Source organism: Rhea americana, unplaced genomic scaffold (assembly GCF_003343005.1).
Source record: "Rhea americana isolate MKP2758 unplaced genomic scaffold, rheAme1 scaffold_120, whole genome shotgun sequence".
Lineage (NCBI taxonomy): Eukaryota > Metazoa > Chordata > Aves > Rheiformes > Rheidae > Rhea > Rhea americana.
The window spans coordinates 19,913-34,059 of record NW_028185262.1 but is presented as its reverse complement, the minus strand read 5'-3'; the positions used below and the strand labels follow the sequence as shown (position 1 = coordinate 34,059).

The following is a 14,147-nucleotide window of genomic DNA, read 5'->3' as shown; positions in this document are numbered from 1 at the left end:
CCCCTCGCCGTGCTTCGCCCTCCCTCCCCTCCTCTCCCCTGCCCTCCCCTCATCTCCCCTCGGCCCCTCACTTTGCCTCCCCTCAGCTCATCCCCCGTTTGCTGCCCTTCCCGCAGGGCGACGCCATGGGGGTGGACTTCGACGTGAAGACTTTCTGCCACAACCTGCGAGCGACCAAGCCGCCCTACGAGTGCCCCGTGGGCACCTGCCGCAAGATCTACAAGAGCTACAGCGGCATCGAGTACCACCTCTACCACTACGACCATGACAACCCCCCGCCGCCCCAGCACACCCCGCTCCGCAAGCACAAGAAGAAGGGCCGCCAGGCCCGGGCCGCCAACAAGCAGTCGCCCAGCCCCTCCGAGACCTCACAGTCGCCAGGCCGCGAAGTGATGACCTACGCCCAGGCCCAGCGCATGGTGGAGGTGGACCTGCACGGGCGCGTGCACCGCATCAGCATTTTCGACAACCTGGATGTGGTGTCTGAGGATGAAGAGGCCCCGGAGGAGGTGCCCGAGAACGGGAGCAACAAGGAGAACACGGAGACCCAGACCGTCACCCCCAAATCTGGGAAGCACAAGAACAAGGAGAAGCGCAAGGACTCTAACCACCACCACCATAACGCCTCGGCTGGCACCACCCCCAAGCTCCCCGAGGTGGTGTACCGGGAGCTGGAGCAGGACACCCCTGATGCCCCACCTCGCCCCACCTCTTACTACAGGTACTGTCGATGGCCGGGGCGTGAGGAGACTCCTGAGTGATTCTAGCTAGTTTCCTGGGTCCTGAGGCAGAATTGCCTTGGTTTGTACAAGGCTTGCGTAAATGCTCTCCATGTGCCTCTCCTAGGTCCCGTGGAGTTGGTTGTCTTGTGGCTTCAGGCTCTTGGAGCTGACATGTTCCTCTCTAGTTTTGAGAGGTCTCTATTCCTGCAGTTTTTAATTGCTTTCTATGTCATTGCCAACAATTTGATTGCTACATTTTTCCTTTGCTGGTACAGCAGGTAGATTTGTAAGAAAAAATGAGTATCCTTCTGCCTTCCACACTGTTCTTCAGAAGTATTCTGGGATAACTCTGGAGTCCCCCAGCACCAAGATGTAGCTATGGGATGTGTGTATTTGCAAGCTTAGTGTATCTTCATTGTCTTACATTTTTTCCAAATGTGGTTTGGCAAGTTAAGGGGCCCAGAATAATCAATAACTCAGTGGATATTAATGCTGAACACTGAGGTAATACTTATATGTCCATCTCTGCTGACCTTACCACCACATTGCTGAAGAAATCGGCATCAAGTTCCAGGGACAGAACATCAGTGTTATTTTGCTTAAGGTTGTTATAAAAGAAAGTCCCACCTAACATGCCTGCAGTGTCATCTGATGTGATGGTGGGTGGTGTTTGCCATTAGTTGCTGGAACAGGAAACTAGGGGTTCCAGCTCTTTCCTCTATAAATACCATCACTTCACCCACAACTGAGAATAAAAGGGGAGGGTGCAGCCCTCGTTGCCACGACTAATGGAACATGTGTTCCACGCTGCCCCGTTGCCAGCAGGACTGGCACTGTTGAACCTCAGAAATGAGGTCGCTGTCCCCAGAGCATCAGCTACCTGCCTGGAGGCGCACACCATTTCCCATTTTGCACTGATCTCCACACTCTGTGAGTTGCCCATTAGATGAATGTTACTTGGTCTGAACGCCTTGCTGTGTTGTGCCAAATGCACTGTTGTGCTCAACAGGCAGCAGCACCTCCCGTTTCTGTGTTTCTGCAGATTGCTGCCTCTTCTTGTCTTTTCTTTTTTTTTTCTTTTTTTTTTTTTTGACTTGTGGTGGCTGTAACATTTAAATATCCCCTCAGCAAAGGCCTACAGAGGTTAGGGTCCAGCAGCTGTGAGCCAGTATGAGTCATATACTCACCTTCTCCTGCTCTCCTTCCAGGTACATTGAGAAGTCGGCAGAGGAGCTGGATGAGGAGGTGGAGTATGATATGGATGAGGAAGACTACATCTGGCTGGACATCATGAATGAGCGCCGGAAGACTGAAGGCGTGAGTCCGATTCCCCAAGAGATCTTTGAGTACCTGATGGACAGGCTGGAGAAGGAGTCCTACTTTGAGAGCCACAACAAGGGGGATCCGAACGCCTTGGTCGACGAGGATGCAGTGTGTTGCATCTGCAATGACGGAGAGTGTCAAAACAGCAACGTCATCCTCTTTTGTGATATGTGTAACCTGGCTGTTCATCAGGAGTGCTATGGGGTGCCCTACATCCCAGAGGGACAGTGGCTCTGCAGACGGTGTCTGCAGTCACCCTCCCGAGCGGTAGACTGCGCCCTGTGCCCGAACAAGGGTGGGGCTTTCAAACAGACGGACGATGGGCGCTGGGCACACGTGGTCTGCGCCCTCTGGATCCCGGAGGTGTGCTTTGCCAACACGGTGTTTCTGGAGCCTATAGACAGCATTGAGCACATCCCACCTGCACGGTGGAAGCTGACCTGCTATATTTGCAAGCAGCGTGGCTCTGGGGCTTGTATCCAGTGTCATAAGGCAAACTGCTATACCGCTTTCCACGTGACCTGTGCCCAGCAGGCTGGATTGTACATGAAAATGGAGCCTGTCCGTGAGACAGGAGCAAATGGTACTTCCTTCAGTGTGCGCAAAACTGCCTACTGTGACATCCATACGCCACCGGGCTCTGTGCGCAGGCTTCCTGCACTCTCCCACAGTGAAGGAGAGGAAGAAGATGAGGAAGAAGAGGAGGATGGCAAGGGCTGGAGCTCTGAGAAAGTGAAAAAAGCGAAGGCCAAGTCTAGAATCAAAATGAAGAAGGCCCGGAAGATCCTGGCAGAGAAACGAGCTGCAGCACCTGTGGTTTCTGTTCCCTGCATCCCCCCACACAGGTACAACCTGCTGCCCTCCCTTTGCTATGGAGAAACATCTCTGTTTGTTATATCCCACTTTGCACATGGACATTTTCTTGTTGTCACTGTTGTTATCTTTTTGCACAAGTGCCTTTCACTTTGTTCTTGCCCAGAGATGTTCATGGTTTCCTGTGGGAGTCCTGCAGGGGGGCAGTGATGTGTAGTTCTGCGGTTCTGTATGGCCATGTGAAGATACCTGGGCCCTCAGAGGGACAGGAAGTAGATGCTGTTAGTTTAACAGCAGAGAATGAGCTTGGCCAGATGTGTCAGGAAGCAGCTGGGGGTTCCCAGAGCTCCTTTCCTGTTGTGCTGACTTCAGACATGGGAGTAAACTACTAGGGGAGGAGGGGGCTGCTGCTCTTTCTGATACTGCATTTTTCTTCCTGGGGTTCTGTTTTGGTTCTTTATATTGAAGAGGGAACATCTCACTGGGAAATTCTGTGCCCAGTGTCCCCTGTTTGTCCACGTGGGACAAGCCAGGAACTGGGCTAACCAGGCAGTTGGTTTTGGCCAAGTCCTGTCTCTGGAGCAAAGAGGTCTCGGTTGTATGAAACTTCTGGGGAGATCCCTATGCCCTGGTGAGCGCAGGGAGCAAACGCTTAGCATTTGCTGACCTCCCTCAGCATTTTGTGCTGCCTGCTGCTAGTCCTGGTCAACAGCTCTGCCTCAGTGAAGTCTCTCAGTATGGGTCTCAGCAGCACAGCTCTGCCCTGCTGTGTGCAAGGGGAGGAAAGAGAGGACCAGGACTGCTGCTTGCTGCAAGATATGACTTGATGAAAATGGCTTAGCAGCACAAGGGCAGTGTAGACACTCATCTAGAAGACAGCTGACACTTTGCTAGGGGTCGTGTCTCTGTCATGTCTGACTCTAAGGGCTTCACAGGAAGGTGCAAACACCCTGTGGTTATAGGTGGAGAATAATCTGCTGTAGTCTGATCGTTGAGCTGCTGGGTAAATCCTGAAGCCAGGATATTTGAGAGCCCTGCTAAAATTTGTTGGTGTCATTTATAGCTTTGGATATTCTCGGTAGCTTGCAAAAGTATCTCCAGTCCCGCCTTAAATCTCGTTGTGGTCCTGTGGCTGGCATTGGACAGTCGAAGTGCAGGTTGTGCAGGCTGTGCACTCCTCCTTCCTATGGTGTGAGATGGGAGCAGCACGTGAGCTGTGCCAGAATCCTTGCAAAACCCCGTTGCTGCACCTTTCAGATGGCAGTCTGTTGAAGACATCTGTGACAGCTGAAGGGCAGGGGACCACCGCTTGCCTGCAGGTCCTTAGCACACACTTGAGACTCACAGGGCTCCTCTGGGGTGGGAAAGGAGGCAGATACGCGGAGTGTTTTGCTCTATGGGCAGTGTCCTGGTGACTTGCGGAGGCAGATCTCTGCTACAGAGTTGGTGGCGTTTTGCCATGATGTGTTCACGGGCTGGCCTTATTTCTTTGAGGTTGCTCTGCTACTGGAGCCTCTCTTTTTCCCATGTTTTGATGCACTGGCAGGCTGTTTGTGTGCTCTTGTGCAGGCTGTTTCTACCGTCTTGTTGCTATTATTGTGCTCGCAGTGAAACCCACACTGAGATAGAAGCTGTTAACCTCACCCCAGGCCTTCCTGTTGGGATTAACTATTCTTCAGGGGCTATTGCCAGAATGCCAAATGTCTTCCTGTGGGAGCTGTGCCTGGCCAGAGATGGCAAATGAGGCTGCTCTCTCCAGCCTTGTTAGCTGTGACTGAGAGTGATGCAGGCCAGGTTATCCTGTGTGAAGATCTGTCCCTGCAAAACCTAGAGGTGGGGAGAGGTTCATACATTCAACTCCCCACCAGCAGCAGGACATCTCTTTCCAACACTGATGGAAGAGACTATCCCAATCCCTTCAGGCTTTCTGCCACTGTATAGAATAGGAAAAATCCTTTTGTTGCGTTCTGAGTTGTTTAGGGTAGTTCCTCATTACCTCAAAGAACAAGCTCCGTTCTGGTAGTCCCTACTATCACCTCCTCATAGGTTGCCTAATTCATTCAAGGTACAAGCTCCTTTCAGTGCCAGAGTTTGTCTGGTAACATTCGAGTAAGTGCTTTGCCATCTTGGATGGCCCTTAGTTGCCAACATATAAGCAGAGTAAATAATGGTTTGGGGATGGCAGTGTCATAGTGTGTGCAGTCTCAGGGGCTTTGGGGATATGTTAAAAGGTCCAGCCCTTGATGCCCCTGAGTTACACTCCCAGTCAGGCTCACCGTGTCCCAGGCTTTTGCTTGAACAGCTGGCAGGAGATAGGAAGGAAAAGTCTGTTGCAGAGACACAAGGCTGAATGTTTTCTGATGTCCTTCTTTGTAGCTGTCTCAGTAGTGCAACTGCCCTGCATAACTTGGCACTATAGAAGCTGCTGCCACACGAAAGGGGTGCCCCCAGTCTGAGAAGCTTCTCAGTTGCTTACAGAAGGCCTTGCTGCTATATCCCCTGATCAGGGCTTTTCCTGCAGTGGGCTGGCTTGTTTTGTTGATTGTGTTTGTGATTCCTCTGCCTTCTTCAGGCTCAGTAAGATTACAAACCGCTTAACTATCCAGAGGAAGAGTCAGTTCATGCAGAGGCTACACAGCTACTGGACTCTGAAAAGACAATCCCGCAACGGTGTCCCGCTGCTGCGCCGGCTTCAGACACACTTACAGTCACAAAGAAACTGTGATCAGGTAAGGGCTGCTTTTTAGATTGCTGAGGGACATCCTGGGTGTCTTTGTGTGCTTCCTGCATCTTCAGAGCCTCCGGCTCAAAGCATTTGCTGCATGTGGTGCCTGCAGGCTCAGAAAGGGGCCAGAGATGAGCGCAACCTCCCAGATGAGGAAGGGGCAGCTGCAACTGCCTGCTTTTGCTGCTTCACCTTCTCCACTGCTTCCAGCATTCAAGGATTTGCCAGATAATGATGCATTTGGCAGCCTGCCATGGAAGGGGAATCCTGCCCTGTTGTGCTGCGGCACAGAAGTTAGCTGCTTCCTCCTTCCCACATCTAGCTGGCAGCTATGGCAAAGCTATTAGAAATGGCTCTAATTTGAGGCCAGTGTATGAGACAGTATTAAGAGGGATGGCCAGTGATTTCTAGGAACACTATCTGGAAGAAACTAAGCCTCACTTTCAGTTCCTGAAACCCCAACAGGAGTGCTGCCTGTGGGTGCTGCTTCCAGCCTGCTGTCTGCCTTAACCTTTAGTCAGTGCCTCACAAATCTGTGAAGTCTCTTGTGCCAGAGACGAAGATTTTTATTTTGGCTCATCATTGGAGAGCTGTAAGTCTTTTTCTTTCTGAGCCCTTTGAAGACTGTGGCAGAGGTTTCCTTGCCTTTCCCCTTCTCATTTAAATATGCTGGAGAAGAGTTGAAACTGTTTCTGCTCATCTTTTGGCTACAGCAGCAGCAAAATAAAATTCACAGTTTTTCTGATGCTCCAGAACTGAAAGTACTCAGAGCTGTATTCCCTTTGCCCTGCTGCTCTTCACCAGAGCTCTGAGCAGCTGCACGGACACTGGTATTATTGGTCTGCAGTCTTGGGCAGCTGCACGCACTTGGTCACGTTAGAAAGAGCATTTCCAGAGCCTCAGGGTGTCCAGCTTCTGGTGTCCTAAGGCCCTGGTGATCAAAGAGCAAGTATTCAGCTCTGGTCAGAAGCTGGGCTGTTTTCATGGTCCCTGTGTGCCTATCACCCAGTTAGCTTCCAGCAAAGGAACCTAGATCTTCCTTGAAACAGTGGGTCAGGCAGGCAGCTTCCCTTTGCCAGGGAAGCGCCCCGACACATAGGCAGGAAGGTGGAGGTGGGAACACTTCTCCTGTGAGCTCATGGTCTCTGATGTTCCTGCAGAGAGACACTGAGGATAAGAACTGGGCCCTGAAGGAGCAGCTGAAATCATGGCAGCGCCTCCGCCATGACCTAGAGCGTGCACGCTTGCTGGTGGAGCTGATACGCAAGCGGGAGAAGCTCAAGAGAGAGACGGTAACAGTTGTTTGCCACTCCTTGGGGAGCTGCTGGGGTGGGCATGAGCATGGGCTCTTTGGTGTGCTGGTTGATTCCGCCTCTCCTGTAAGCTGTAGGGTGCGTGCCAGGGTCCCCTCAGTTGCGCTGCGCCCTGCCCCAGCGGTTCTGAGCAAGGGTGGCTGCTATGCAAGGCTGGTGTGGGAAGCGCAGGCGCGGGAGCCGGTATTACACCTCTGCTCTCCAGGGACGGTGGTGATTGTGCAGACTGGGTCACGTTTCAGCAGTCTGTGTCCCCTGCATGCAGCCCTCACGCAAGGCGGGCAGCCCCTCGCAGCAGCTGGGAAACGTATCGTCCTGCCCAGCTGCTCCCTGCAGACTGTCCCTGCCGCGTGCGTGCCGGGCAGGGGGCTCAACGCGCTCCGTTCCTCTGTTTCAGATCAAAGTGCAGCAGGTGGCACTGGAAATGCAGCTGACCCCCTTCCTCATCCTCCTCCGCAAGACACTGGAGCAGCTGCAGGAAAAAGACACAGGCAACATTTTCAGTGAGCCGGTCCCTCTGTCTGAGGTAACAGAAATCTACGAAGTAAGAACCCCCTCCCCCAGATTTCTACTTCACTCACATTTGTCCCTTGCTCGTGCCAAGGGCTGTCCGTGGTGGTCTCCGCTCCTGTAGTGCGCCTGGGCAACCAGTGGGCAGCCTGGTGCTGGCTTGCTCGTCCCCATGGCATTCACCCAAGGGCGGATGCGTGCAGCAACACCCCTCCCGAGTGAGCCGAGCGCAGGATGGCTGAGCTGGTACTGGCAGCTGCTGCTGCCCAAGAGTGCAGTGCTCGATCTCCTTTTCTGTGCATGTTATTGGCAATTCCCCAATGTCTGTGAGAGGTCAGGATTCCCGCCTGGGAAAGGGAGAATGCTGGCGCTGGGACCCTTGGCAAATGGCACGCTCTTACCTGTCCTCCTGAGAATACCTTTGCTAGGTGGCAGGAGCATGGAGGTGGGTTTGACCTCAGGATCATAGCTACTGGGGGCAAGAGATTTTTGAGAATGTCATCTGCTTCCCACTTGGGAAGGTGGGAAAAGGGAATCCTGGCTCTGCACAGCTCTGGCAGCGGGTCAGCACTGAGGTGTGTCAGCTGAGTTGGGGGAGAAGGTTGCATGGTCCCAGCCTATAGCCATTGCTGCCACCCTGACAGTTCTGTTTTACTTGTATGCACTCACCCTCACCCCAGGGATTAGCACTTGCAGTTTTCTCCCCTGTGGGAATCCCATGTAATGTTCTGGATTCCAGCTGCCAACAGAAAGGAGAGGGCGGGATGCTGACATGTGCGCTGGAGCCTTAAAAATACTTCAGAGTGTGTATCTGCTCCCAACAGATTGACTATGGCACATGGACTCTAATCCTCAGGCATTACTGTTCCTCTCGTTGCAAAAAGCAGCTGGCATTTCCAGATGTGCATTTGGGCAGAAAACCAGGGAGCAATACCTGATTCCGCTAACAACTGTTTTCTTGGAGCAGGTAATGCTAACTTGTGGCTCCCAGGCTCTTAGCTGTGGCTGTTTTCTCCTGCAGGTCCCAGACTACCTGGATCATATCAAGAAGCCGATGGATTTTCAGACAATGAAACAGAACCTGGAAGCCTATCGTTATCTGAATTTTGATGACTTTGAAGAGGATTTCAACCTGATTATCAACAACTGTTTGAAATACAATGCCAAAGACACAATCTTCTACCGGGCAGCCATTCGTCTGCGGGAGCAGGGAGGCGCCGTTCTCCGGCAGGCTCGCCGGCAGGCAGAGAAGATGGGCATTGACTTTGAGACAGGCATGCACTTCCCACACTGTGTAACTGTGGAAGAGGCTCAGGTCCAAGATGTTGAGGATGGTGGGTACTCATCCCCTGTCCTGGGGTACCAGGGCTACTTAGAGCTAAGGCCTCTGCGGAGTCAGAGCACCAGGACATCTGTTCTTCTTGCTGCTTTCCATGGGAAGTTCGGTCTGATAGCTGGACCGCGTATGCCCATTCCCCAAAGAGGTGGGGGCTTTGCTAGTCAGGTGTATATTGGTCCCATTATCTTGGTTCTAGACAGCTACTAGTCCAAGGGCTGTGTCCTGCCAGTCGCTTAGTCACTCTTCCTCCTTTTGGTCAGAGCAGAAGGTTGTCTGAGAAGTGGCCTTGCTGGCCAGCATCCGGGATACTGTCACATCCCATCCGCAACATTTGGCCGTGAGCTGCTCAGACTCCTGCCGTGCTGCCAGTCTAGAAGGGCTGAGCCCCTCTGCTCGGTGCTGCATGCTCCTCTCTCCCTGAAGGCTTTGCTGGCTGCTGTACAGGTCCCCAGACTGTTGAGCTGGAGCCTGCTGGCTCTGTCTGACTGTAGTTTTGTCTCTGCTGGGCAGAGGGGAGCAGCAACCAGGAATAGTTTTTTAGAGGGAGGTACTCTCTCTGCTCCAGCATGGAAAGGGCCAGCAATGGATCCAGGAGCTCAGATAGTGGAACTGCCCTTTCCCTGCTCTGTAGTGCTCCAGCATTGCTTCCACTCTTGCTTTTCGGCCATATCCTGTTAAAAACCTCTTTCTTGTTCCTGTGGTGTCTGTGCCCCAATTGACATGAATCCTGGTATTCTCCATGCTGCTGATCAGCCTTAGTTCCCCAGCAGTCCTAGTAGGCTTGCTTCCCACAGAGCTCCTTCTCCAGATCTTTGGGTAACTTGCCATGCTCACAAGTGTTTGGTGCCATGTAAGCTATTTCCTTCCTGAGTGGAACCTGTATTGCCCCATGCCCTTTCATGTAAAGGATCTCCAAAGAGTTTCTAATGTCTTTCATCCATCTGCTCCTCTTTGTGCCTTCAGAAGATGTGCGGCTGCTGCTCTCAGAGAATCAAAAGCACCTGCCCTTGGAGGAGCAGCTGAAGATCTTGCTAGAGCGGCTGGATGAGGTTAATGCTGGGAAGCAGAGTATAGGACGGTCCCGCCGGGCCAAGATGATCAAGAAGGAGATCACAGTCTTACGCCGGAAACTTGCTCACCCACGGGACCTGGGCCGAGATGGGCCAGAGAGACATGGCTCCTCGGCCAGAGGAGTCTTGCAGTCACACAACCCTTGCGAGAAGGACCTGCAGACAGACAGTGCTGCTGAAGAGAGCAGCAGCCAGGAGACTGGCAAAGGTACTGGTCACTCCAGAATACTGCTGGTTTCTGGGGAACTGTGGAGAACCCATCCCTGGACAGGCTGGTGAGGCTGCCCTGCTGGGTGCCTCCTGAGACCTGAGGGCCATGTGGGCAGCTCCATGTGCAAACCTTGCTCTTAGCTCCTCCTCTGAAGCAGGGCAAACAGCCTCTCTGGAGGTAGTCCCTCATTTCCCGTTCCCATGTGGGAATCCCTTGGCTCCCATAGCGCATCCTGTAGGGGTGGGTGGCCTGAAGTTCCTGCAGAGTAGAAAGTCTACATCTCCCCATGCTCCTTTCTGGTGTGCGGAGCTGGGGGATCTGAGGACAGCGGCCTGCTGGGTATTTTGTAGTGAGCTGTGCCTGCCAAGCAAGGGGGGGAAGCCAGCCAAAGGAGGCTGTCTGCTGTGTCTGGAGCAGACGCAGTATGGTGTGTGTTTGTCCCTGGAGAGTCAGCAGGTTGGTGGTGGTTGCAGCTGTGGTCAGCTATTATTTCTGGTGAACTCACCTCCCATGTGGCTGAGGAGCTGGACATCATCCAAGAGACTGAGCATTTTGCCATGAAAATCCCAGCTATGTGATGTGAGGTGTGAGACAAGATGTTTCCTGATGCCAGGCCCTACCCAGATCTACTTCACTGCCTGTTGATCTGGAGGCATTGACGGGCTTTCAGAGCTGCCGTCATCGTCCCTTCCTGCCAGGCAACAGCGTGGGGTGCGGGAGGGAGTTGCAGCAGGGCTGGAAGTACCCACCGTTGAGCTCCAAACATCCGCTCAGGGCAGGGAGCTGAACGCTGACCAGCTGAGAGCTCCCTGGGTTCCTGGTCACGTGAGCTCATGGAAGGAGATGCGGAGCTGGGCTACTTGGAGAGCACAGCAAAAGCTGTACCCGACAATAACCCCAGGCAGAGCTGCAAGGTGTCCCAGGGGTTTGTCACCTTCGCACTGGGAAAGCAGACTTTTCTGCAACCAGAGACTATTTTAGTGTCTGTCTTTCAGGGGTGCAGCAGAGATTCTTGGCTGCTGTTCCTGCTCGTCCTGCTTTCTTGACTTCTTTTTCAATGAGTTTGGTGTGTGCGAGGGCATCTGTTTGGCTGGTATTCTTTGATGTCCCCGTCTGTGCTAAGCTCCCACCCTAGGTTTTGCTGTCAGCAGGCTTGTTGGTTCAACGCTGAGGGCAAGCATGGCAAAGCTCAGGACTGAGAATCTTGCAAGAAGGAATTCCTAAGAAACAACTGCACCTTTCTGCTGCTGCCTGACAAGTCCCCCAGAGTGCAACTGATGCCTTCTTCTCCCTCTTTCAGGTCTAGGTCCCAATTCTTCTTCTACCCCAGCTCATGAAGTTGGCAGGAGGACCTCCGTGCTCTTCTCTAAGAAGAACCCTAAAACCGCAGGACCCCCAAAACGTCCGGGACGCCCTCCGAAGAATCGGGACTGTCAGATAACCCCTGGGCATGGGAACAGCCCGATTGGCCCCCCCCAGCTCCCGATAATGGGGTCCTCCCAACGGCAGAGGAAGCGAGGGCGCAGCCCGCGCCCCAGCTCCAGCTCGGACAGCGACAGCGATAAGTCGGCTGAAGACGCTCCCATGGGTGAGTGCGGCGGCTCCACTCTGCCCAGCCGGGCCGGGGCAGCCCCGGAGCAGCGTGTGGCAGCGTTCTGTGCCGTTATAATGTTGTCCTTGGGCTGATTTCTTTTGCAGACCTGCCAGCCAACGGCTTCAGCAGTGGGAACCAGCCAGTGAAGAAGAGCTTCCTTGTTTACCGAAATGACTGTAATCTGCCTCGAAGTAGCTCCGACTCGGAGTCCAGCAGCAGCAGCAGCAGCAGTGCTGCCTCTGACCGTACCAGGTACTGTGCCCTGCCTGGCTCTGGTCGCACTGGTGCCCTTAGCTTGCCAGTAGGCACCTTGCAGCCTGGTGCTGCTGTGTGAGGAGTGTGTTTGAGGTACCTCCTTCTTTCACCCTCCCTCAGGCCAGCTAATGATAATGAAGTGCTAGAAGGCTGCGAGGCCTGGCTGTGCCTTCTGTGCCTTTTCATACATAGCGCTGCTGCACGTCGTTCCCCTGCTGAGCTCTGGGGGCTGCTGCCCTTTGTGGTGGCAGCTCGAGCTCATGAGCTTGCTGGAGCTCTCTCCAGGAGCCTGAGGGCTACCACGATTGACCGCTACAGTTTCTGGAAGCTTAATGTGACTATACCAGCTCTGCTCTCTCCTTTCAGCACAACACCCTCAAAACAGGGTAGAGGGAAGCCCTCCTTCTCCCGGGTGAACTTCCCAGAAGACAGCAGCGAGGACACATCGGGGACAGAGAATGAATCCTACTCTGTTGGCACTGGGCGAGGCGTGGGGCACAGCAGTAAGTATCTTGGCTTTCTTTTGCCCCAAGCCCAGCTTTTGTCATCTGGAAGGGACAAAGTTGACTGCCTTTTCATTCCTTTCTTGGCTCAGTGGTGCGGAAGGGCATTGGTCGTGGAGCTGGGTGGCTCTCAGAGGATGAGGATTCCTCTCTGGACGCCTTGGATCTTGTGTGGGCCAAATGCCGGGGGTACCCGTCGTACCCAGCGCTGGTGAGTACAGCTGACCACGTGGTATCAGCTCTTTCCTGCTGCCCGGGGTCATCAGTCTGCAAAATCTAAGCCTAGTGGGCTGGAAAATCTCAGCCCGGTGAGAGCCGGGCTGCTCCAGGGGCTGGGCAGCTCTGCAGACCTGCCGGCTCCCCCGCGCTCCATGAGCCAGTTTCTCAGCTGGGGGGGGATGTTGCGCTGCCGACTCCACAGGAAGGGCTGGACTCGGAGGGAGCATTGCGCCCTCGTCGTCCCTGCTGAATCCGGCCCTTCTCCCTCCCCCCCAGGCCCGGGAACCTGTGGGGTTTTTTGAACCCACGTGAACTGAGGCAGGAGTTGTACAGTGTAACTGCTCTGTGCGGAAGAGGCAGGGCACCTTTTTTCTTTGTTTCTAGTGCTTGGCCAGAGGCGCTTGCTGCTACTTGTAACAAATGGGGTGGAAACAAAAGCGGTTTGCTGTGCTGTGCAGCGGCAGCAGTGCGGAGCGCTGCACGGACGGTTTCGTGGCAGGTGTTTCTATATCATCCTCGGCTCTTTGCCTCCAGCTCGCTTCCCAGAGAAATTGTGCAGACCTTGGCTGCCATCAGCACTTTGCCACCTCAGTGGCTGGGCACCAGGCTGTTGGGCCTAAGCCAGAGCAGAATTACTGGGTGAGGTTTTCTGGTCCCTTAAGGAGTGATTACCCTGTGCTATTAGTGCCGTCCCAATCCCTTAAAGGGGGCCTGAAGGTGGCCTAAGGTCGCTGTGGAAAACACCTCCCCAGGAGAACCACAGATCAAACTCTGCTCCTGCCTGGAGGGCTGTGAGCCCCGCAGGCAGCGCAGCACAGAGCAGCTGCTGCCTCCTCCCTCCAGACGGTGTCTGAGCAGCGCCTGGTTGGGTGTCTGCCCCCTCGCCCCCTCTTCCTCTGCCCCGCACAGCGCCTGAACCTCTTCTCTTACCAGATCATTGACCCAAAGATGCCCCGGGAAGGCATGTTCCACCATGGTGTCCCCATCCCGGTGCCCCCCCTGGAGGTGCTGAAGCTGGGAGAGCAAATGACTCAGGAAGCACGGGAGCATCTGTACCTCGTCCTCTTCTTCGACAACAAGCGCACGTGGTAAGGGCTGGCCTAGGGCATCTCCTGGCGGCGGGGGCTCTGCGGGAGGGTCGGGCTGGGCCCCGGAGAGGGAAGGGGCTGGCAACGTGGGCGGCACGCGGATGACTGTAACCCTCAAACGAGGTGGCTTCCCTTTCCCCGCAGGCAGTGGTTGCCTCGAACAAAGTTAGTGCCTCTGGGGGTAAACCAGGACCTGGATAAGGAGAAGATGTTGGAAGGCCGCAAGTCAAACATCCGCAAGTCCGTGCAGATCGCCTACCACCGAGCCATGCAGCACCGCAACAAGGTGCAGGGCGAGCAGAGCAGTGACTCTAGCGAGAGCGACTAACCCGGCCTGCTGCGCCGTGACCGGACTCTGCTCGCCGCTCCTCCGAATCTCAGGGCAAACGGGGCTCTCGGGCCTGGGCCCCGGTGCAGCGGGTCTGCACGGGAGAGGGAGCCCGGCCCGCCGCCGGGACAGCC

The 14,147-nt window shown here is 54.4% G+C and overlaps 1 protein-coding gene across 5 annotated transcripts; it reads left to right on the top strand.

Annotated features, from left to right (window-relative positions):
• Nucleotides 1-121: 121 nt before the first annotated feature.
• Nucleotides 122-14,141, top strand: BRPF1 (bromodomain and PHD finger containing 1). Of its 5 annotated transcripts, none has more exons than XM_085323855.1 (13): nucleotides 122-721; nucleotides 1,931-2,890; nucleotides 5,431-5,587; nucleotides 6,744-6,875; nucleotides 7,294-7,422; nucleotides 8,428-8,740; nucleotides 9,712-10,023; nucleotides 11,327-11,614; nucleotides 11,725-11,872; nucleotides 12,242-12,378; nucleotides 12,471-12,589; nucleotides 13,531-13,685; nucleotides 13,830-14,141. In XM_085323855.1, the coding sequence occupies exons 1-13, from the start codon at nucleotides 126-128 to the stop codon at nucleotides 14,011-14,013; spliced, it is 3,630 nt and encodes a 1,209-aa protein (XP_085179981.1). In that variant the 5' UTR covers nucleotides 122-125; the 3' UTR covers nucleotides 14,014-14,141. The 5 variants fall into 5 exon arrangements, with proteins under 5 accessions (XP_085179981.1, XP_085179976.1, XP_085179967.1 ...); XM_085323850.1 differs by having other exon boundaries at nucleotides 9,709-10,023; XM_085323841.1 differs by having other exon boundaries at nucleotides 7,294-7,440.
• The last annotated feature ends 6 nt before the right edge of the window (nucleotides 14,142-14,147 follow it).